Consider the following 24,671-nt stretch of genomic DNA (forward strand, 5'->3'; position numbering starts at 1 on the left):
CCTCCTTATGTCTGTGCACTGTTGAGAACACACTACATGTTCATTAAATAATGGCAGTGAACTGAAACATGGCCTTATTACAGAACGAAAAAACAACCCCCCTACCTCCCCCCCCAACCACAGTATACTCACATCCTGCTGAATAATTATGATATCTTCCCCATTTTCAACCTGTAGTTGGGGAACTATTGGTAGGGCATCTTGAGATGCTGACATTGCCATGACAATAGCTAAAGCCTCCTCTTCTTCGGCTTCCATCTTTTCCTTGCATTTTTGATTATGATTTACATCATCTTTGTAAGTGTCATCGTTTTCCACCCGTTCAGGAGAAAGAACTGCAACTTCCGACTTGAATGTAACCGTGCCATCGCTTGTAGGCATAGAGGCCTCAAGTAAGTCCTCAATACTGGAATTGAGCTCTGCATTGACATCCAGTTGACTACTCTTCTCCTCTACTGGTGTGAACACAGTCTCTTCGCTAGGTATAACTGCATTACTACAACTGCTACTGCTGTCACACTGTAAAATATCATTCAGATCAAGTGTCATATTGGTTTTTGAGGCTTCTCCTTGCCTGCTCACATCACCTGGAGTAGGTCGAGATGGCTTTGGCCTGTGTATATGACTGGATGGCATAGCTCTGGCCTGGGTAAAAACTGGGGAAAGTTTCTCTGGTTCTTTATTTTCAGAACAGTTTCTTTCAATGTGTAGAGAAAGTTTCCGTTGTGTTTGAGGAGAAGTTGAGAGTATTTTGCAGGGAATGAATCCCTGAGGTCTGACTTTAGACATATCTATTACAGGGCCACCTGGTACACATGGGGTTGAGGGAGAGGGCAATATTGGGAATAATGACTGGGAATGACTGGATGAGGGAGAAAAGTTCAAACACTGACTGTGGGGTCTGCCTTTTGTTTGAATGGCTGGCTTTGGTTGCTCAGTGGTTACTGATGAAACAGGAAGTCCTAAAGAAATGCCAGCCAGTGTCTCAGAAATGTCCTCTGGACTGGCACTCAATTTTTTATCACCCAATCCTCTTCCACTTTTCCCGGATAACTGGACAGTATTGTTAGGAGTATTACTTTGTGTTGTTTCTGGAGAATTATCTGGGGCAGATGGCTGCAGAAAGTCATCACATCTGCATTCCACAGAATGCACCTCTTCCATGCCTAGCTGGATGGCTTCTGCAATCTCCATTTCATCTGCTATTGCCAACAATCGTCGACGCATCCTTGTGTAATGAGTTGAGCTGGTCACACTCAACATTTCTAATAGTTTTACGAACACATGGGGTACTCTTGCAACCATTCTTGCAGCACTCAAAAATACCCTCCGAGACAATTTACCCACCATTGAGTGGGAATTATCAATTGACTGCAAGGCAAAATTCAACAGGGACAGCAGCTTCTTATACCTAAAAATAAATAAATAAATAAATATTATATATGTGTGGGTGCGCATGTATTTTTATATATATTATAAAATATAAATAATACTGTTAAAGCTCATATGTACTAATTACTATTCTAGACGCAATCTACACAATACATATCAACAATAGATCAGTACATTGACAGATAATATATTAATTACCGTATGAGTGTTTAAGTATATATTTTCAATAGGAAAGGCAAATTTTCAAAGCTGGCAACTAGCTATCTAAATTGTGCATCCAGAACTTCTGTAGTCATGTGTGTATGCGAAAGTCAACCCTTTGCCTTAGGCAGCCATTTTTGAAGACCTGGCCAACAATTCAGTTACAGAGAAGAAGAAATGAAATAAATTAAGAAATACCTGTCTACTACAGTGTCAGCCTGTAAAACATCCCCACTGACAATGTGAGGATAAAATTCACCAGGGAATTCCAATAAAAGTCTGTCTATAAGACAAAGACGTCCAAGTAGGGCTTGCCAGTTGTTCGATTCAGTCTGGGTTCCAAGAATACAATTTAAGATATAATCAACACCACCAATACCAATGGACCCTATGAAAAAATAGTTTATAAGATCAGAGTTAAACTTATGCCCAACTGAGATTCTATGAAATTCTGATAGATCAAATCTGAGCTTACTGAAAGGTAAAGACAGTATGGTTATAAAGTACATAGAAACAGAACAGTTTTGTCAGAAAATTGAATAAAAAGTAGCAAGTTCTCAAAGCAACGCAGTTCCCTTTACAATACTGACTTTTGATATGTTCTTCAATATAGTGAAAATGATTCATGATATTTGCTTACAGACAAAATGTGATAATAATTGCGTATGTATAAATAAAGCAGTTATTACCAGATTTAAGTATTTCTCTACCAACTGCCAGCTCTCCTGCTTGGCCTTTACACATCTCCAACAGCGTTGAAACTGAAAGCTGACTTGTGCGGCTATGGGAAATGAAAGCCAAAAGTAAATCCCACATCTTATATTTTTAATTAACAACATTTTCATCTTTAACATTTCTGGAATTCATATATCAATAGACTGGAGGTTATTTGATATTCTTCATTAATGAGTTATGATGCACAAATTATTCTGACTGATTTCACAGCATTTTCTCCCTTTATATCTTAAAAATGTTTTGGCATTGTTCACCTAGAATCATACACTGCCTAAAAATCAACTTTAAAAATCTAATACCACCCATTCTCTTGCCTACATCATTAAAATCTAACAGTTTCTGAACTTCTGTGTCATCTGGAGAGACTCATTTTTGCATAGAAAAAACAATCTGATGATACAACCTCGCCCACCTACATGAGTGGCCAAATCTAAGAATACAACACTACTCTTTTTTTTATATATATATATAAACATAGGAAATGAATGCTTATTTCACCTGATGTCATTACTTTACATTTTTCAGATCAACACTTACTCTGTAACTGGACCAATAAAAGATTACCCTTCCAAAAGACATCTCTCTTAATATGCAACTATAAGCGCCATATACTAACAACATAATGAAGCAGATATGTATGGTGTTTTGTCACAATGGCCAATCGTGCGTGCGTGTGCGTGTGTGTATTTAAATACCTATGGCTTGATCTTACAGAATCATAGGACTGGAAGGGACCTCGAGAGGTCATTACGGAACTTTCGCTTTCTAGTATGTACAAAGGTGGAGAATTGGGCCTGAACCATTATATTAGTATGTGTTATTTTTAGGGCTGTCAATTAATTGCAGTTAACTCACGCGATTAACTCAAAAAAATTAACTGTGATTTAAAAAAAAAAAAAAAAATCAATAGAATACCAATTGAAATTTACTAAATATTTGGGATGTTTTTCTACATTTTTAAATATATTGATTTATATTACAACACAAATACAAAGTGTACAGTGCTCACTTTATATTATTTTTGACCATTTTTACAGTCAAATATTTGTAATCAAAAGCAGTATTTTTCAGTTCACCTCATACAAGTACTATAGCGCAATCTCGAGCGTGAAAGTGTAACTTACAAATGTAGATTTTTGTTACATAACTGCACTCAAAACCAAAACAATGTAAAACTTCAGAACCTACACGTCCACTCGGTCCAACTATTTGTTCAGCCAATCGCTCAGACAAACAAGTTTGTTTACATTTACAGGAGATACTGCTCCCTGCTTCTTATTTATGTCACCTGAAAGTGAGAACAGAACAGGTATTCACGTGGCACTTTTGTAGCCGGCGTTGCAAGATATTTACGTGCCAGATATGCTAAACATTCATATGCCCCTTCATGGTTCAGCCACCATTCCGGAGGACATGCTTCTATGCTGATGTTTGTTTGTTAAAAAAAATAGGGCATTAATTAAATTTGTGACCTAACTCTTTGGGGAGAACTGTATGTCCCTTGCTCTGTTTTACTCATATTCTGCCATATATTTCATGTTATAGCAGATGATGACCCAGCACATATTTGTTTTACGAACACTGTACTGTCACTGCAGATTTGACACAACGCAAAGGTGGTACCAATGTGAAATTTGTAACAATAGCTACAGCACTTGACCCAAGATTTAAGAATCTGAAGTGCAGTTCAAAATTTGAGAGGAACGAGGTATGCTTTCAGAAGTCTTAAAAGAGCAACACTCAGATGTGGAAACTACAGAACCCAAACCACCAAAAAGGAAAATCAGCCTTCTGCTGGTGGCATCTGACTCCGAGGATAAAACGAACATGCATCGGTCCGCTCTGCTTTGGATCATTATTGAGCAGAACCCGTCAACAGCATGGACGCATATACCCTGGAATGGTGGTTGAAGTATGAAGGGACATGAGAATATTTAGCGCATCTGGCACATAAATATCTAGCGACGCTGGTTACAACAGTGCCATGCCTATGTCTGTTCTCACTTTCAGGTGACATTGTAAACAAAAAATGGGCAGCATTATCTCTTGCAAATGTAACCAAACTTGTTTGTCTGAGCGATTGGCTGAAGTAGGACTGAGTGGACTTGAAGACTCTAAAGTTTTACATTGTTTTATTTTTGAATTCAAATTTCTTTTTTGTACATAATTCGACATTTGTAAGTTCAACTTTCATGATAAAGAGATTGCTTTATAGTACTTATATTAAGTGAACTGAAAATACTATTTTTGTTTTTTACAGTACAAATATTTGTAATAAATAAATATAAAAAGTGAGCACTACACACTTTGTATTCTGTGTTGTAATTGAAATCAATATATTTGAAAATGCAGAAAACACCCCAAAATATATAAATGGTATTCTATTATTGTTTAACAGTGCAATTGTGCATTTAATTGCAATTAATTTTTAATCACGCAATTAATTGTTTTAATCACTTGACAGCCCTAGTTATTTTGTATTACAGCAATGCCTGGAGGTCCCAATCAAGAATCAATTCCCAACTTTACTATCCACTGTACAAACAGATAAAACAGTCCGTGCTCCGGAGGCCACGATCTAGAATTATTACAACAATACTGAATCCTGAAAGAATGGAGCATAGTACCACAGAGAAGTAAATAGAGAGAAATACTACTAGAGGAATATTAAGAACCAGACTAATAAAAGAGACTCAATGGGAATCCTAAGCACTAGGTCAGGGCAATCCAAGATAACCAAGAGTATACAGAAGGATGGTGAGAACATACACTCAAAATTTCAAGTCAACATTTGTTGAGAAAGAAAAGATAGGCCCCATAAAGTCAATAAAAAGAACGCTGCATTCGCTAAGTATTGCACATACTGAAAAAATACTACGAGGTGCTTCCAAAACACACCTAGAGCTCTGTCAAGGTAATTTGAATACTACAAAATAATTTATCCAACGACTTCCAGGAACTATAACAACATATATTTATAACCCTACTTGTGATCCACACCTCTTAATCTATCGCCACCAAGAGTCTGCATACTTTCTGCTTCTACATGAAATAAAAGTTCTGAATGTAGTTTTAAAAGATTATTGAAAACTTGAAGACCTATTGAATCAACCACCATACCTGTTGGCATCTGCACATTTAACTAATATAGTCTCTACAACTGGCTTGAGAAGTCGCTGTAGTTTTGTCCTTTCTGCCAAACTATGACAAGGAGTATAAACCAGCATGGCTCTTAATGTTTTCTAAGAAAGGGAAAAAAAGAAATACAAAGTCAGGTCAACTACACTTCAGCTTATTATAAAAACGTTTATGAATAGGTTTATATAACACACATGAAAAAGAGTGCTTATCAGTGTGACAAAGAGTTAATGCCTTACTATCGTATATACTTAGTGTTAGAATTACTCAATCTGAAGTCTGGTTGTATGAACACTGTAAGTATGATCAACACCCTAACTCACTTTACCAGGTATTTGAATATATTGGGCCAGATCCTCAGCTGGTGAAGTCAGTGAAGCCATGCTAATTTACATCTGCTGAAGATCTCATCTATTCCCTTCTCAGACAATGCTTACGAGCTAAATAGGGTCTGACTTTCAGCTGTGATGAGCACTCACAATTCCCACTGACTTTTCTGGGAGCTGAATGCATCTATTAGTTCTAAGCTACTTCACAAAAATGTCAAAATATGGTGAGTAAACAACTACTTACTAAAGCAGCAACATACACTTTGTAGACAGGGTCAGCACAGACCATGGACAGCACACTGCAGCATGATTCCACTACAACATCTCCTGAGATACCGGTCTGAGATGATCCACTAGCTGCTCCCAGAGCTCCAGCACTTGTGTTGTTTCCATTGCTGCTCCCAGAATTTCCAGTGCTTTCACCATTAGCCAGTAATAGAGCACCACTAACATCATGGGAAAGACGTCTAAGTGCCATCTCCCGTATATTCCAGTTTCGAGAAAACAAGCAGCCAACTAACTCCATTCCAAATACCTAATAAAAGTAAACATATTCCATTTGACTTGGTTGCAAAACATAACATTTAAAGCTTAAGTATTTAAGTACTGTATTTCAGGAAATGTCAAAAAAGGTTTAAAGGGAAAATCTTGTCTTAATCTTTTATGACAGAAAATATACCAGCAGTATCAATTTTAAATATGCAGCCTGTCATATAAAATGAAATACTATGAATGGTAATGCATAGATCTTTCAAAGACTTATCTGTATTTTTGGAAATAATTATCTTCCCCCATTACATTTTTTAAAAATTCATTATAATTCTGAAGCCAATTACAAACTGCTAGTAAGCTTTACAGGGAGTAGTTCCCTTTGCTTCCTTCCTGTATTCAGTAGGAAAATCCTTTCCACATGAAAAGTCAGATTGGTAGTTCTGCTGACAAAGACCCTCTATCCACAGAATAGCTACAGACAGGGGGGACACAGGTAGTTCCCATACACAGCTTTTCTAAAGTGCCTCATCCATGTTCAGCTGGTCGTCTCAAGACGTAAGAGAGTAGTTCATCTTCCATAACATTCAGTACTTGGCATCTCAGTTATTGCTACCAACAAGTGTGTCTATTAGTGCTAATTATGTTTGTGATGTGACACCTGTCCACTAGGAATTAGGACCAAAACCACCAACTCTTTCACTGAACAGGGCTGTGATATTCTCCAACCTAAAAAATTCCAAATGAAAAAACAAGATTGGGAGTGGAAAAAGTTTCCTGATTTATTTATTTAGTTTTTAAAAACACAATCAACCAACTATGAAGTCGATGTAGTTCAGAGCAATTTGTGGAGCACTATAATGTGCTTTAGACTGTGTCAGGAACGCCAAGCACCCATATATTTCTAATTTATGAGTGCACTTCAGAATTTTTTCATCTTTTTCGTACTGTTTTCATTGCATGAGCATAAGACCTCTGTCATACTTCTCTTAATATTCTTGGGTAGCTTACTTAGTAACTTGAACACACTACTATGTAGTATTCTTTGAGGCAGACAACAGAATTATGCAGGAACTCACTTTTTGCTGTATAGATGCTTGTAGCTATTATCAGGTGATTTCTCATATTATATTTTAAAAATGAGCAAGCAGGAGGTGCATAACAAAATGGAGCTTTGAAAGAATTTGGAACAGGAAGAACAAATCTCCGCTGTTGAGCTTGCATTAAAATCAAAAGAGGGGTAATACATTTCCAAAGCATCTGCTTGCTGGCCAATATGCACAATGACAGTGGCTTCTCTGGAAGAAGAAGAAACAAGACCTGGCACAAGTGGTTTTGCACAGGCAGCTACTGGCATGACCTTACCTTAAAAACCAAACAAAAAACAAAACAAACGAAAAAAAACCAAACAGGGGAAATCCTATCTCAAAATGACAAATTGTTTTAATTTGAAATTCACTTCATAAGTTAAACTGTTACCTGAATCCATGGCTCAGCTAAATCTTTATAGGTGGAAGGGATCTGCTGAACCCCATAATGAGTAAGGTTAAAATTACTATCTTGTGTTCTCCTTTGCGATCCACCTGTAGGCTGCTGCTGATTTTGCTGTTGAACCACTCGGAGAACTGAAGGAGAATCCACAGGGCTTGGCAATTCATGACTACAAACAAACAATAAATATTTAATGTGGATGAAAAAATTAAACATTTACAGACTTTAAAGCTCTATATGTGAGATTCAATCTGTTCACAGAACTGAATGCTTACCTATAGAAATCATGAGATCTCCACTTAGATCTACAAAGAGGGCATATAAGTGGCTCTCTGTTTCTTCTACATTCTTCTGCCCCTGAAATGCAGTAACCACAAAATAAGATGATGCCTAAAGCATATTATAGACTTATGGGAATGTAAAAACAAATGTATGGTTATGAAAATCAACAAATTAAATAGTAAATTTTACTTTAAATTAGTATATATCCTTTTCCTGATAAGGTAAATGAAGTTATGAATTCAGCTGTCTATGGCATATTGTATGGCTTACAAGACAATTGAGGCATATTGGACCAACTTCTGTTGGTGAAAGAGACTAAGGCCATGGCTACACTGGAGAGTTGCAGCGCTGGTGGTGGGTTTACAGTGCTGCAACTTAGTAACTGTCCACACCTGCAAGGCACATCCAGCGCTTCAACTCCCTGGCTGCAGCGCTGGCTGTACACCTGGTCTTCTTGGGGTATAACGATTGCAGCGCTGGTGATGCAGCGCTGCTCGTCAAGTGTGGCCACCAAAAGCGCTGTAATTGGCCTCCAGGGTATTAGGAGGTATCCCAAAATGCCTGTTCACAACAAACTGGAAGAGTGGCTGAACTCTGGGTACCCTGGAACTGCTTATCTAAAAAACAAACACAGCTCCTGTTTGCTCGAGGGAGCGAGCAGAGGCAGGCAGGGGAATTGCTTTGGAATGTTCACAGCTGTTTGCTTGAGGAGAGAAGCCACACGGGGGAGGGGGAGGAGGGAGTCCATGTTGAGCAGCTGCTTATGTGGTCTGAAGGCTATTTAGGAGTGCATAATTTGCATTTAGTGAATAAGAGAGGGGTGGGGGAAGGGGTCAAAACTTTTAAAATGATTGAAGGTAGGTGCTGTGCATCTTCCAGTCCTTAGAACCTGCAAGGCAGGGAGCTGAGAACAGTGTCAGCTCCAAAAATCCACTCTCTCTGTTTCCCCCACGCTCCCTGTCACACTCCACCCCACCCCCCCTCTTTTGAAAAGCATGTTGCAGCCACTTGAACGCTGGGATAGCTGCCCACAATGCACCACTCCCAACAGCGCTGCAAATGTGGCCACACTGCAGCACTGGTAGCTGTCAGTGTGGCCACACTGCAGCGCTTTCCCTACACAGCTGTACGAAGACAGCTGTAACTCCCAGCACTGTACAGCTGTAAGTGTAACCATACCCAAGCTTTCAAGCTTACACAGAGCTCTTCCTCAGGTCTGGGAATGGTACTCAAAGTGTCACAGCTAAATACAAGGTGGAACTGATCGTTAAGCATAAGGAGTTAACGTATGTTGCAAAAGATCATTCAAGTGGGCAGTTAGCACTCCTTTGTCCTATGACTGCAGTGGTCTTAAGTGGCTTACAGATTTGTTGTAAGCAGCACAGGAGCTGATTTTCAGCAGCACTCTCACAGCCCAGGTCCTGGCCACCAGTCCAGAGGGCTCTGCATTTTAATTTAATTTTAAATGAATCTTCTTAAACATTTAAAAACCTTATTTACTTCACATAAAACAATAATTTAGTTATATATTATAGACTTATAGAAAGAGACCTTCTAAAAACATTCAAATATATTACTGGCACATGAAACCTTAAATTAGAGTGAATAAATGAAGACTCGGCACACTACTTCTGAAAGGTTGCTGACTCCTGTAATAAGCCATAAACCCATACAATGTATCATTAGACAATTGCAACCCATACTCACGAGGATCACATCCTGAAGGAAATCTTAGCAGAGCCCTCTCTTCTGCCTGCAAACAACCCTCCAAGCTTGCCAAAGTCATAATCAGAAGCAAACTCCCCACATACCAGAACACACCAACTCAAAGCAATACCTGATCTAGCCATAACAGATGCAAAACCTGCAGCCATATATCCCCTGTTTCGACGAGCAGTTAACCCACCCAATACACCTACATACGCTTATCACAACACACCGTTACCTCATCCTGTGCACTAAATGCTCCAACCATCACTATATGTGGGTGAAACCAGACAATCACCATGCTCCTAAATGAACTCACACAGAAAAGTGATAAAAGACAAACACACCCATCAGTCACGGTCAAAAACTTTTCACAAAACCTTCACCCCGTATCTGACCTCTCGATCCTCGTCCTCAAAGAAAACTCCTTCAAAAGACAAGACTGGGAACTAAAATTCATAACTTTACTAAATACTAAAAATCATGGACTCAAAGACACTGGATTTATGGCTCATTATAACAAATCTATAACCCACTAAGCCTCCTTTGTCCTACAACTGTAGAGAGTTAACCGCCCACTTCACCTTAAATGGTCTCTTGCAACGTGTTAACTCTTTATGCTTAACAAATTTGTTCCACCTTGTATTTAGCTATGACACTCTGGGCTTGGCTACACTGGCACTTTACAGCACTGCAACTTTTGCGCTCAGGAGTGTGAAAAAACACCCCCCTGAGCGCTCAAGATACAGTGGTGTAAAGCCTCAGTGTAATCAGTGCCACAGCGCTGGGAGCGCGGCTCCCAGCGCTGCAAGCTACACCCATAAGGGATGTGGTTTACATGCAGCGCTGGGAGAGCTCTCTCCCAGCGCTGGCGCGCCGACCACACTCACACTTCAAAGCGCTGCCGTGGCAGCGCTTTGAAATTTCAAGTATAGCCATACCCTTTGAGTACCATTCCCAGACCTGAAAAAGTACTCTGTGTAAGCTTAAAAACTTGTCTCTTTCACCAACAGAAGTTAGTCCAATAAAAGATATTATCTCACCCATCTTGTGTCTCTAATATCCCGGGACCAATATGGCTACAACTACACTGTTAAGTTTCAACCATACTTTAATTGCGCTGCTTCTCCTAAGGCAACAATGTTTATTTACATTAATCACGATATTCCACATTAATATCCACTAGTTGATAGAGTTTCAGTAAGTTCTCCACAAGCAACACAATGAAATACAGAACTTGACATTCATCTTTCAGATCTGTACATTTTTAATATAAAGCTGTCAAGCTTTGATGCATTCTGTTTCATTAACTTGCTTTTCAAAGAATGGGTATCATGCCATACTACACTTTGTTTATGTATTTAAAGTCACCAGTAATAAATGTAAATAAAACAATGACGTACAAATTGACATGCAGTGATGATGTAACTTATTCCTGCAGCCATCTTCACAAACAGTCAGGCTCTCTTCATCCAGCATGCCTAACAAACAAATGGGGCACATCTGTTCTTCTTCATCCTTCATACTATTAAAAAAACCAGACATTAGCAACATGAAAAATTGCACAGATCAGAATCCAATATAGGTATTAAGTCAAATATTGATTAATGATCAATACCAGTTGTCATAATACTCTATAACCCGCATATCACATTTAAAACAGTTAAGACCAAGAGTTAGGCGCCTCAGTGAGTGGTGTGATTTTCAGAAGTGCTGAGCACTCAACAGCTTCTGTTGCAATCAGTGCAATCTGCATGGCGTTCGGCACTCAGGAAAATCAGGCCCCACTGCTAAAAAATGACTTAGGAGCATAACTTTAGGGAAACACAATTTTGAAAATCTTGTCCTAAGAAGTCTACTTTGCTGTTTACTCAATATTTATGATTGGAATGATTAAGGAATTATTAGTAATTTATAGATTGAAACAAAACATATTTCTTCGTCACACTTAATCCACAACTCAAGACATTTGTTCAAAAGTTGCTCTTTAGACCATCACAGCAGGTCTTGAATACTATTTGATGAATGTGTGTAAAATTCAAAAAGCAAATGTAAAATAATTACAGCTGCTCTGTATTTCTGCTGCAAGCAGGTGTAAATATTTACAGCATTCTCGTATGCAACAATATACTAATCAGTATCAGCTAAATTTTAGATGTACTTTCACTTTGTTTTCTACCATTAAACAATCACCTTAATTTCAAATTAGTAATCTGAGGCTAGAGAGTTTGACTGTATTTAAATTACACTGACAACGTATAATGAAAATATCTACCCATCATAACACATTTTTGCAAATGGGCACAAAGATATATTTTAATTATAATAATTAAAAGACAGAAATGGAAAGAACGTGCTTGCAACAAAATGGAACAGTGTGGTGTCGGCTTGTCTTCGTAGAGGGATGGACAAGGACAAGCCGGATAAAGGTGATTAAAAGACATCTTATCAGTTACGCCATTGTATAAACCTACACAACTTGAAAAAAACAACCCACATTTGTCTGGCAACAGTGAATTAAGTTATGACTGTAGAATTGTATACATTTATGTTTTATTTGTGCATTCATTGTGCCTTACACAATCACTTATTTTCTAAAAAGTGTTTAAAGAATAGATTTTTTGCAGATCTGAAAAATCCACAGAAGTAAATTTACAGTAAAAATGTTCAGTTCTACAGTATCCTAAAAATACAAATTTCAGTGTGGTCATAAATGTATTGTACTTTTTACTTTCAAGAATTAGTAGTAAACCACACACTTAAATGAAGTACAACAGAAACATCAAGACTGTGTAAACTTATCTCTAATGAAATGGAAAAAAAGTAATACACTGACTGTTATATATATTATAACATGCCAAAATGGCTTCACTATAAAATTATTGCAATATATTTTGCTATATCAACAGCTGCATGGGTTTTCTTCAGGTGTACCCTGATAATGCAAAATAATGCAACAATGTAATGTAATAAATCAGAAAGTTATCCAAGTTATTCCTATAACAAGTCTTCCCAGACACACATCTAACTAAAGGAATTAATCTGTCAGAAGACTAATTTCAGGGAAACAATTGTAGGCATTTAACAGGTCTGTATACATTTACACATAAATATGTATTTACAATGAAACAGTATGACAGTTAGAAAAATACATAAACACAAGGCAACAGGAAACTATGTTCATGATCTAAAAGCCTAAACTGAAAACATGCCTAAATATATTATTTTTGCCAGATGGACACTGTAGTCTAAACTAATATACCAAGAATATTCATTAACATAAGGTTCCATTTTCTGCTAAAGTAAGAAAAAGTGTCATTTTTGGTTTTCTTCTAAGCATCCTCTGAGGAGCATCCACCTTAGTTTATTCAATGTATATAAACTCACAGAAAACATTTAAAAAAATTAAGAACATAAGACTAATAAAATGAATATTATTCATTTTAGCCCCTAACAAAATTTACAAGATCTGTTAAGCAAAAACAATGAAGTAAAAATAATAATTTGAAATAGCTTTTCAAAGAATCATTAACTTTACTAAGCTTAAAGTACTGGAAACATAATAAATACGCTTCTAATATAGTATGTGCTAGAATGATCCAGATTGAAAAAGAAAATAAAAAAATACTTTTAAAATAATTTACTCAATGTATGTATGTGGCTCAAAAGTGAATGTGTGTGTGAATATTATATATATATATATATGTGTGCACAAATTCACTTACATACTCATAAAGCTTGTGTGTGTGCGTGTACACACACACAAACACAGAGTATACTTACTTGGAACTTGCAAGCATATGACTGTTGCTTCTAAGTGATACAGCTTGCTTTCAAAATTATTTGCACAGGAAAAAATGAGATATTTCTACATTTGTGAACATTTGCATGCATGCTGCATATGAACACATGCACACACATACAAACACGTCAGTTTTGGGAGCTAATGTGTACTCCAGTCTTAAAAATGATTGCATACTTTTAAAAAAAAAAATTCACTTTGAACACAGAACAAAGGAATAGGATTCTCTGCAAAACATCAGTATCTAACACATTTTTCACACAGGTCTTGTAAATTCAATATGCCTGTGTTGGTATCAAGATGACCGATGTAAACCTGATTTATTTTTTTTGCATACACAAAATTATTTTATGTGACTTAAAATGGAAGCAGCTTTAAATAGATTCAAATAAAATGTAGTGTTTCTAAACCTCCACAATGGGGGGGAGGGGGAAGAGGGCAGAGGGAGAATGCTACAAACAAAGCTTTTTAATTCCTTTAGAAAAATACTAACCTGTTTTCTGAACTAGATGTAGAAGTACTAGATGATGACAATGTATGAGAATTTGACATGCGTGAGACAAACTTCTGGATGGTGTTACGAGATGGAGCTTTGATCCTTGAGCTACGCCTACTGTGATATTTCTGGAACAAACTCTCAACCTAACATTGGGAAAAGATAGTAACAGTATGCTATAAATACCTCACACATATAGAGATGTTCTTGAGATTTCGATATTGATAATGAAACAGTTATCTATATGTTTATAACACATTATTATTATTAAATTGTAATTGCAGCTGCAACAGCAGGGATTTCATTACTGTCTTGAGAATAAAATAGTTTGCAAGGAACTAATTTACATAAAAATCATCAGCTCAATTTTTCTTTACTTTATACAAAGATTGTGTGGCAGAAACTTGCTCAGCTTAATAATTTACTATTGAGACAACAGATAAATGATACACTACCGATGCTGTTGAAAATATAAATTTAAATTAAGTGGAAAAGAAAGTTTTATAGCATATTCACTGAACCAAAGATTTCTACTTTTCAGTTGCTCCTTTTATTGCAAAAATATTTTTCTAATATTTACATAATTTTTGAAACTAACACCCAGAAACACTGGCTAAATTAAAAACTTGTAACTCTATTCCTTTAAAACTTGGTACAGTCTTCAGCCATTTAAAAAACATGCCCTAAAAATGCTCTAACTTAGTGTGTGTACTCATATCTGCTATTAAATACATCAGGAATGAATTACCTCAAAATTCTTCAAGGTCTTTCTCCAAAGCATTGGGTCTGAGGGTTCTAACTGGAACACTCGAAGCATGACAAACAGCAAATGAATACAAAATGTTCCACGCCCACAACTGCATGTCTACAAAGAAACATATAACAGGTTTAGGACCCTACTGTGGCTTGATAGGTACACATGTGCACATTCTTTATTTAAGCACCTACACAGTCTAGTACTTTGCCCAGACAGTGAAAAATACAAGACCATGAATGGATGCAGTATGAAATTAAACTTCTGAAATGTGACTAATGCTTCTGTTCTTCGTCAAGAAATAAATAAATGGGTAACAACAAATTATGCTACTTCTCTCCTGCCATTTTTCCTCTCAGAGGCTGTAGTTACCATTCATATCAAAAGGACCTTATGTACATGATCCTCACATCACCCAGTATGATGGCAATCAAGAAATTTTCTTCTGCCATTTATAGGCTGTCATAAACAGATAGTTAAGGGTTAATGTCTCTTTTACCTGTAAAGGGTTAAGAAGCTCAGTAAACCTGGCTGACACCTGATCAGAGGACCAATAGGAGGACAAGATACTTTCAAATCTTGGTGGAGGGAAGTCTTTTGTTTGTGCTTTTGGTGGTGGTGTTATTCGCTCTTGGGACTAAGAGGGACCAGACGTACATCCAGGCTCTCCAAATCTTTCTAAATCAGTTTCTCATGTTTCAAACTTGTAAGTAATCAGCCAGGCAAGGCGTGTTAATCTTATGTTTGTTTTCTCAACTTGTAAATGTTTTTTTGCTGGAAGGATTTTTACCTCTGTTTGCTGTAACTTTGAATCTAAGGCTAGAGGGGGTTTCCTCTGGGCTATATAAATCTAAGTACCCTGTAAAGTATTTTCCATCCTGATTTTACAGAGATAATTTTTACCTTTTCTTTCTTTAATTAAAAGCTTTTTTTCTTTTTTTCTTTTCTTTTTTTTAAAAAAAAGAACCTAATTGATTTTTCCTTGTTTTAAGATCCAAGGGGATTGGGTCTGGACTCACCAGGGATTGGTGGGGGAAAAGGAGAGGGGATGGTTAATTTCTCCTTGTTTTAAGATCCAAGGGGTTTGGATGTGTGTTCACCAGGGAATTGGTGAAGCCTCTCAAGGCGACCCAGGGAGGGGAAAGTTTGGGGGGGACAGGGAGTGCGCCAGACACTGAATTTCTGGCTGGTGGCAGTGTTACCAGATCTAAGCTAGTAAATAAGCTTAGAAGTGTTCATGCAGGTCCCCACATTTGTACTCTAAAGTTCAAAGTGGGGGAAAAAACCCTTGACATAGGCCTTTGCACCCTGTTCCAAGAACACACAAGTCTAGTTGCTCCCTACTGAATAGTCACACCATCATTAGGAGGGTCTATTTGGAGAAGATCCCATAGCAGGCATTAATACTACTATGAGACTGTTCAGAGAGCTTTCATATGCATTTGTTCTACATTTACCAGTAAACAGTGGGTATATATATCCAGGAAGTGTAGACCATAAGACAGAGCTATAAGAAATTAAAAGTGCCTCCTTGTAGTGGAAGGTGGAGCAAAACAGAAAGTAGCAAAATTTCAGCCAAAATATTAGTTAGAAATGAATATGACATCCACTGAGGGAGTGTAAAATGGGTGAAAAATAAATGTGAAACACTAAATTTGCACATTATCAATGATCCCTCAGCTAAATTAAATGGATTTTAAAAGAAAAGCATTTGCTACAGACAATCTAATGTTTGAAGTATAATTGGCATATCATCATAATATGTACACAATATATCTTTTAAATGCTATTTCATAGGATAGCTAAATATCTAACTTTGGTTTATGAATTTATAACTTCATCTAACTTGGTTCCAACTCTGTAAATAAAAAATATTGTAGGCATGCTAGGTGATTCCTACCTGAGGCCCAATGAACACCCTATACTTGTTATCAGGACTGTCTCCTCCAATTAAGAAAGAATTAGGTCCAATCTGCTGCAACAGGTACAGTCTGGCTCGCATAACTTTGTTGACACGACGATTCGTTTCCTCAGGGCTGTATGGTGAGAAGCCATCTGGAGATGGAGCTCTCCGAGGTGGTGTTATTCTCCCACTTTGAAACTGCAACAAAATTGTTTCCAATATCAACTATTTCTCTCTTCACTAAGAAATTCTTACATAAGACTATTGTTTGTTTGTTTAAGTGACAACAAAAAGCTCAACAATGCTTTCAGCACTGACCAGAATGCAAAATGAGAAAAAGTCCCTACGTTAAAGTGACTACAAGGATTATCAAGGTGCATGTATTTTCTTTCATGTTCAAATCCAGCAGACATCAGATGCTGCAAACAGTTTTAAACAAGCTTGTTGGAATGTTAATAGAGGAAGTAGAAGTCCGGTAGCTGGCTTTTATTTTTCTTGAAATTTTTGTTCACTGATTTTATTCCACTATTTTACCTGAGTAATTAGAATTAAGAAACCACTGTGGACTTGTGAAGGGCTCTGTGAGATGAAATTTCTTCATTTATAAAAGATATTAGCACTTTTAAATTCTAGCCATCGAAGAATCAGAGTTTAAAATAAATTTTCAAAGGAAGATATCAGATAAAAGATTAAATGCCTTTCTCTTGTCTTAACTATGCAAACAGATCTCTCACTTATGGCTCTATATTTTTTGTTCTAAAAGAAATGACCCAACCTAGTATCAAAGTGCATTTATTTTCACTTGAATTTCTCTAACATATTAAGATTTTTTAATACTTTTTCTGATGTTAAACTTAATATTGCCACTGAATGGTTGGAATCCAATTGGAATTTCAAATAGTGAATTAGAAGATTGTAAGTGAACCATTCTTGTTAGTCATTAATTCTAACATGGACTAAACTGGGGGGGTTCTCAATCTTTTTCTTGCTGAGGCCCCCCCTTAACATGCTATAAAAATGCCAGGACCAGTGGGGGTAGGAGGCGGGGAAGTTGGTGCTCTGGACCAGAGGGACACCCTTGGGCATAGGCATAGTTTGACTTCTATTTGGGGGAGCAAGGGCTGGCGAGGCACGAGCAAGCTCCACACAGTGGAGTCCAGGGAAGGAGCACCACCTCCACCCCAACTCACTCAGGAGGTCACTAAGCCTATCTGGGCTGTGTGGGGACAGAACCAAAAAATATAAACTTTAAGGAGGGACTCAGCTCAAAAAGTTTTAAAACTGCTCAGGGTGCAGGGAGGGGATAGCTAGGGGCTGTGTGAAGTGAGGGGTGTAGCTCAGAGTGCAGGGGCTACGGTGACCAGACACCCAAGTGTGAAAAATCGGGACAGTGGGTGGGGGGTAATAGGAGCCTATATAAGAAAAAGACCCCAAAATCGGGACTGTCCCTATAAAATCGGGACATCTGGTCACCCTAGCAGGGGGTGATAGCTAGGGGCTGTGTGAAGTGAGGGGTGTAGCTCAGGGTCAAGCAAGGGGTAGCTTGGCAGGCAGGAGAGTAGCTCAGTCTCGGGGTGTAGGAAGGGGGTTGCTAGGGTCTGTGCTGGGCAGGCTCCCAGTGCAGCTCGCAGCTTCAGTGGGCAGCAGCTGGAGCTCTTGACTTCAGTGCTGGGTCTCGGGGCACCGGGTTTCAGTTGCAGGGCTCCGCGGCCCCCCTGAAAGGGCTCATGGACCCCCAGGAACCACTAGACTAAGCTTTATTTTGTAATTAACTTTATTTCCAGTGACAAAAAGTTCCCAAAACTCATTCAATGGAAAAAAGACTATTAGCTACAAATGGAGGAAAGGCAAAATTGATTTCCTTAATTGTAATCTCGGTCTGTCCTAGCATGGTGCCACTGTTCCCAACGGAAGTTACAACTCATGGCATTTCTGACCAATCAGCAGAAAGGAAGCAGAGCGCTCTTCTTGGAAAATGAAAGTGTACAGCAGTAGATCTATCACGGGAGAAAAGACGGTTACTCACCTTTGTAACTGTTCTTCGAGATGTGTTGCTCATATCCATTCCAATTAGGTGTGTGCGCGCCGCGTGCACGTCCGTCGGAAGATTTTTACCCTAGCGACACTCGGTGGGTCGGCTGGGCGCCCCTTGATGTGGCGCCGCTATGGCACCGAATATATACCCCTGCCGGCCTGTCCGCTCCTCAGTTCCTTCTTGCCGGCTACTCCAACAGTGGGGAAGGAGGGTGGGTGTGGAATGGATATGAGCAACACATCTCGAAGAACAACAGTTACAAAGGTGAGTAACCGTCTTTTCTTCGAGTGATTGCTCATATCCATTCCAATTAGGTGAATCCCAAGCCTTACCTAGGCGGTGGGGTCAGAGTGAGATACTGCAGAATGTAGAACCGTTGAGCCGAAGGCTGTGTCCTCTCTGGATTGTTGCACCAGGGCATAATGGGAAGTGAAGGTGTGTACTGAAGACCATGTAGCTGCTCGACATATCTCCTGGATAGGGACTCGAGCTAGGAAGGTGACCGACGAGGCCTGAGCCCTGGTAGAATGAGCGGTAATATGACCCAGAGAGAGATGAGCTAGATCATAGCAAGTACGGATGCACGCCGTTACCCATGACGAAATTCTCTGAGAAGAGACAGGTAAGCCTTTCATCCGATCTGCCATTGCCACAAAAAGTTGGTGCGTTTTACAGAAGAGTCTCGTTCGGTCAATGTAGAAGGCGAGCACCCTACGGACGTCGAGGGAATGCAACTGCTGCTCTCTACGAGATGTATGCGGTTTGGGAAAGAAGACCAGGAGGAATATGTCCTGGTTGAGATGGAAGGCCGAGACTACTTTAGGGAGGAACGCCGGATGTGGACGTAACTGCACCTTGTCTTTGTGGAACACCGTGTAAGGTGGGTCCACCATCAGAGCCCGAAGCTCAGAGACTGTCCTAGCTGATGTGATGGCCACAAGGAAGGCTGTTTTCCATGACAAATATAGGAGCGAGCAGGTCGCCGATGGCTCGAATGGAGGAGTCGTAAGTCTCATCAGGACCAAGCTGAGGTCCCAAGAAGGGGCGGGGCGTCGTACTAGGGGTATAGACGCTCCAAACCTTTGAGGAACCTCGAGACCATAAGGTGGGAGAAGATGGAATGAGCACCTTCTCCTGGGTGGAAAGTAGAAATAGCTGCCAAGTGCACTCGCAATGATGAGATAGCGAGGCCTTGCTGTTTAAGATACCAGAGGTAGTCCAAGATAGTGGGAATGGGAACCTCCGTGGGTGTTACATTCAGTGCTTGACACCAGCAAGAAAATCGCTTCCACTTGGCCAAGTATGTAGACCGGGTGGAAGGTTTTCTGCTACCCAGGAGTACTTCTTGCACTGGGGCAGAGCAACGTAACTCCAACTGGGTTAACGATGCAGGAGCCACGCTGTGAGATGGAGGGATTGCAGGTCTGGGTGGTGAAGCCTGCCATGGTCCTGCGTTATAAGAGCCTGATGAGGGGGCAGAGGGATCAGGTTGGCTATCGAGTGGTCCAGCAACGTGGTGTACCAGTGTTGTCGGGGCCACGCAGGGGCGATCAGGATCAAGCGAGCCCTGTCCCTGCAGAGCTTTAAGAGAACCCTGTGCATCAGTAGGAAGAGTGGAAAGGCATACAGCAGCTGGTTCTTCCATGAGATTAGGAAGGCGTCTGATATCGAGCCCGGGGCGAGATCTTGGAAGGAGCAGAACTTCTGGCACTTCCTGTTGTCACAGGAAGCGAAGAGGTCTATGTGGGGAAAGCCCCACTTCTGGAAGATGGAATGTAGGATGTCCGGGCGAAGCGACCACTCGTGAGACCGAAAAGATCTGCTGAGATGGTCTGCTAGAGTGTTCCGGACCCCCGGGAGGAACGATGCTACAAGGTCTATCGAGTGGGCTATGCAAAATTCCCACAATTGGATCGCCTCCTGACAAAGGGGGGAAGATCGAGTCCCTCCCTGCTTGTTTATGTAGTGCATGGCCGTTGTGTTGTCAGTAAGCACTGAAACACGACGACCTTGCAGATGTTGTAGGAACGTCTGGCACACCAGGCGGACTGCTCTCAGCTCCCGGATGTTTATGTGCAACGCTAGCTCTTTAGATGACCAGAGGCCTTGCGTGCGACGATGGTCTAGATGAGCCCTCCAGCCGAGAGATGACGCTTCCGTCGTTAAGGACACTGAGGGCTGCCTCGGATGGAACGGCAGTCCTGCACAAACCAGGGAGGGTGTTAGCCACCAGTTGAGGGAGTCTAAGATGCTCTGAGGAATGGTGACCACCATGTCTATGGTATCTCTGCCTGGACGGTACACTGAGGCGAGCCAGGTTTGAAGGGGATGCATGCGTAGTTTGGCATGCTTGGTTACAAAAGTACATGTGGCCATGTGACCGAGGAGGCTCAAACAGGTGCGAGCCAAGGTTGGCGGAAAGGTCTGGAGGCTTTTTATAACAGACTAGTGCCTGAAACCGGGGCCGTGGCAGGCAGGCTTTTGCAAGTTTGCAGTCTAGAATGGCCCCAATGAATTCTATTCTTTGAGTGGGCACTAGAGTAGACTTCTCTAGATTGATCATCACGCCCAGTCTCTCGAATAGGTCCGTGATGATGGCTATGTGCCTGGTGACCTGGGCCTCGGAGGTCCCTCGAATAAGCCAGTCATCTAGGTAAGGAAAAACATGTATTCGCCGATGACGGAGGAAGGCGGCCACTACCGCCATGCACTTCGTAAAGACACAAGGGGCCGTAGAGAGGCCAAACAGAAGGACCGCAAATTGAAAATGTTGGCGGTGCACCATAAACCGCAGGTACCGTCTGTGCGGGGGATAAATAGCAATGTGGTAATACGCGTCCTTCATGTCGAGAGCAGCGTACCAGTCTCTGGGATCCAAGGATGGGATAATGGTCCCCAGGGATACCATGCGGCACTTCAACTTCTTTAAAAACACGTTGAGTCCTCGTAGGTCCAGGATGGGTCGAAGACCTCCTTTTGCTTTGGGGATTAGGAAATATCGAGAGTAAAATCCCCTGCCCCTTAATTCCTCCGGTACCTCCTCTATAGCTCCGATCGAGAGGAGCGTACAAACCTCTTGCCAGAGGAATTGCTCGTGAGAGGGGTCCCTGAAGAGGGACGAGGAGGGGGGGTGAGAGGGAGGGGGCGAAATAAATTGGAGGTGGTATCCAAATTCCACCGTGCGTAGGACCCAACGATCCGAGGTTAATTGGGACCACGCAAGGAGGAAGGAGGAAAGACAGTTGGAAAACTGAAGGGGATCCTGGGGAAGGACTGGTGCTTTACTCTCGGGCGCACCTTCAAAAGTTCGCATTCGGGCCCGGCGCTGGTTTGGCGGGACCGGTATTGTGGCCGCCTTGGGACCCAGATTGCCGTCTGCGGTTCTCACGACCGCACCTTCTGCCAAAGTCTTGTCGCGATCTGGGCGGGGGATAAGGGCGCTGAGGCTGGCTACGGAAAGACCTTTGTTGGGTTTGTGGGGTGTGCATCCCAAGGGCACGCATGATCACCCGACTGTCCTTTAGACTCTGTAGTCTAGGGTCCATTTTCTGGGAGAAAAGGCCCTGGCCTTCAAACGGCAGGTCCTGGATGGTGTGTTGCAGTTCTGGAGGTAGACCTGACACTTGCAGCCACGAGATCCTCCTCATCGTGATTCCCGAGGCCACGGTTCTGGCCACCGAATCGGCAGCGTCGAGAGAGCCCTGCAGGGAAGTCCGTGCCACTTTCTTTCCTTCCTCCAGAAGGGCTTGGAATTCCTGGCGGGAGTCTTGTGGGACCAGTTCAGTGAACTTACCCACCGACTGCCAGGTGTTATAATTATATTTACTGAGCAAGGCCTGTTGGTTCGCCACCCTAAGTTGGAGGCCCCCTTCAGAGTAGACTTTACGTCCCAACAAGTCCATCCATCTAGCCTCCCTCGATTTTGGGGCAGGGGCTTGCTGGCCATGGCGCTCTCGCTCATTGACGGATTGAACCACCAGGGAGCAAGGAGAAGGGTGGGTATATAGGTATTCGTACCCTTTGGAGGGTACCATGTACTTTCTTTCCACCCCTCTGGCCTTAGGAGGGATAGACGCCGGAGATTGCCAGATTGTGTCTGCTTTGGCTTGGATGGAGTGGATAAATGGCAAAGCTACATGGGTTGGGGCATCCGCCGACAATATGTCTATTACTGGGTCTTCAACCTCCGGCCTCCTCCACCTGGAGATTGATATTTAAGGCGACTCTCCTCCAAAGGTCCTGGTGAGCTCGGAGGTCGATAGGGGGTGGGCCCGATGAGGATGTACTGGCCACTGCCTCATCGGGTGAAGAAGAGGACGACAGACCCGGTACCAGTGGTTCCTGTAGGGACTCTTGGTCAGGAGGTACGTCAGGGTCCGGGAGGACCTGAGGGTCCGGTGCCTGAGGAGATTGATCTGTGCCCGTTGGAGGGGGGCGGCTAACAGTGGCCTCTGGTGCGGAATGTGATGGTACCGTGGGTTCGCCTTGGGCCTGGTGATATGCCCAAGGCGTCCAAAAGGACCACTGATGAGGACCTTGGTCTGGACCTTGAGCCTCATGGAGAGCACGGCTGTGTGTCTTTGAATCAGCATAGGCGGCACTATCAGCGTGCGATGACTCAGACACGTGCCGCGATGGCCATGGTGGGGCGGAGACCGTTTGAGGATGAGCCCTGTCTCTGGGGTACCATATTTCATGCCGCACCAGAGAGCGGTACCAGGATCCGTACCGTTATCGAGAGTGTGATACCTGCGACTGGCGTGGTGCTGGGAGGTCGACCGGGATCTTGACACCCTATGATGAGAGTGGCTGCGGTGCGAACAGTGCCGGGAGCTGGATCAGTGCCTGGAGTATCGGTCCAGTGAGCGGGATCTCGAGTGGTGCCGCAGGTATGACCGGTACCGAGGAGGAGATTGGTACCAGGACTGCGAGCGGCGCTTGGATCTGGAGCGGTGACAAGATCAAGAACGTTGGCGGGACCTTGATCTTGAGTGCTGACTGCCTGTGGTGCCGATAGAAGGTGGTCTTATCATGGCAGGCTTGCCTGTCGAGTGAATAACCCGCACCGGCGGCGCCAGGGGTTGAGGCAGGGCGGGCTCCGTTAACGCAATCAGTTCCCTCGCCGTAGCAAATGTATCTGGTGTAGTGGGAATGATAAGCTCTACCGAGGCATGTGCCGGGGAGCTGTCATGCACCGGACTCGACGGCACTTGCACGGCCGGAATCAATGGTGCGGAGATTGTCCGTGCCGCGGCAGTTACTGGTGCCGAGCGGCTCGACTTAGATTGCTGCTCAGACTGCGGTGCAGATAGTGGGGCCACAGGAGCTTTGAGCTTTTTGGCACGCGGGGAGAGGGAGCGGTGCCGGGCTGGTTTCTGGGCCAGTGACAGCTGGTGCCGAGATGTCTTCGCGGTGCCGGTGCTCTCCGGTGCCCATGAGGCACTTCTCCCCGGCGCGGACTGTCCAACAGCCGGTGCCGAAGGTGGAGGAGTGAGGGCTGCCTCCATTAGGAGCTGCTTAAGGCGAAAGTCCCACTCCTTTTTCGTCCGCGGCTTGAACGATTTGCAGATCCGGCACTTACTTGCAAGGTGGGATTCCCCCAAGCACTTGAGGCAGGAGTCGTGAGGGTCTCCCGTGGGCATCGGCCGGCGGCAGACCGAGCATGGTTTGAAACCCGGTGAGCCAGGCATGGGCCTGGGCACCGGGTGAGGGAAAGGGCTAATCCCCGACCCTCTGAACTATATACACTAACTACGTTTACGAAAATCTATTAACTAGAACTATAGAGAATAAACTATATACACAATAAGTATTAGAATGAGTGAAAAGCTAGGGAGGTGGAGATCAGCTAAGCCGCGCTCCACTGTTCCAACGACCGACACGGGCGGTAAGAAGGAACTGAGGAGCAGATGGGTCG

The 24,671-nt window shown here is 42.0% G+C and overlaps 1 protein-coding gene across 2 annotated transcripts in view; it reads right to left on the minus strand.

Annotated features, from left to right (window-relative positions):
• Positions 1–24,671, minus strand: part of MAP3K1 (mitogen-activated protein kinase kinase kinase 1) — a 109,862-nt gene that overhangs the window by 17,407 nt on the left and 67,784 nt on the right. For both annotated transcript variants that reach the window (XM_030566886.1, XM_030566887.1), the window contains exons 4-14: positions 16,717–16,917; positions 14,811–14,927; positions 14,060–14,208; positions 11,168–11,289; positions 8,051–8,132; positions 7,764–7,944; positions 6,040–6,330; positions 5,449–5,570; positions 2,283–2,374; positions 1,792–1,981; positions 133–1,411 (exon numbers count right to left, since the gene is read on the minus strand). In XM_030566886.1, the coding sequence (XP_030422746.1) occupies positions 133–1,411; positions 1,792–1,981; positions 2,283–2,374; positions 5,449–5,570; positions 6,040–6,330; positions 7,764–7,944; positions 8,051–8,132; positions 11,168–11,289; positions 14,060–14,208; positions 14,811–14,927; positions 16,717–16,917 (2,826 nt within the window). The remainder of the gene's footprint in view (positions 1–132; positions 1,412–1,791; positions 1,982–2,282; positions 2,375–5,448; positions 5,571–6,039; positions 6,331–7,763; positions 7,945–8,050; positions 8,133–11,167; positions 11,290–14,059; positions 14,209–14,810; positions 14,928–16,716; positions 16,918–24,671) is intronic.

This window comes from Gopherus evgoodei, chromosome 6 (assembly GCF_007399415.2).
Source record: "Gopherus evgoodei ecotype Sinaloan lineage chromosome 6, rGopEvg1_v1.p, whole genome shotgun sequence".
In the NCBI taxonomy this organism is placed as follows: domain Eukaryota; kingdom Metazoa; phylum Chordata; order Testudines; family Testudinidae; genus Gopherus; species Gopherus evgoodei.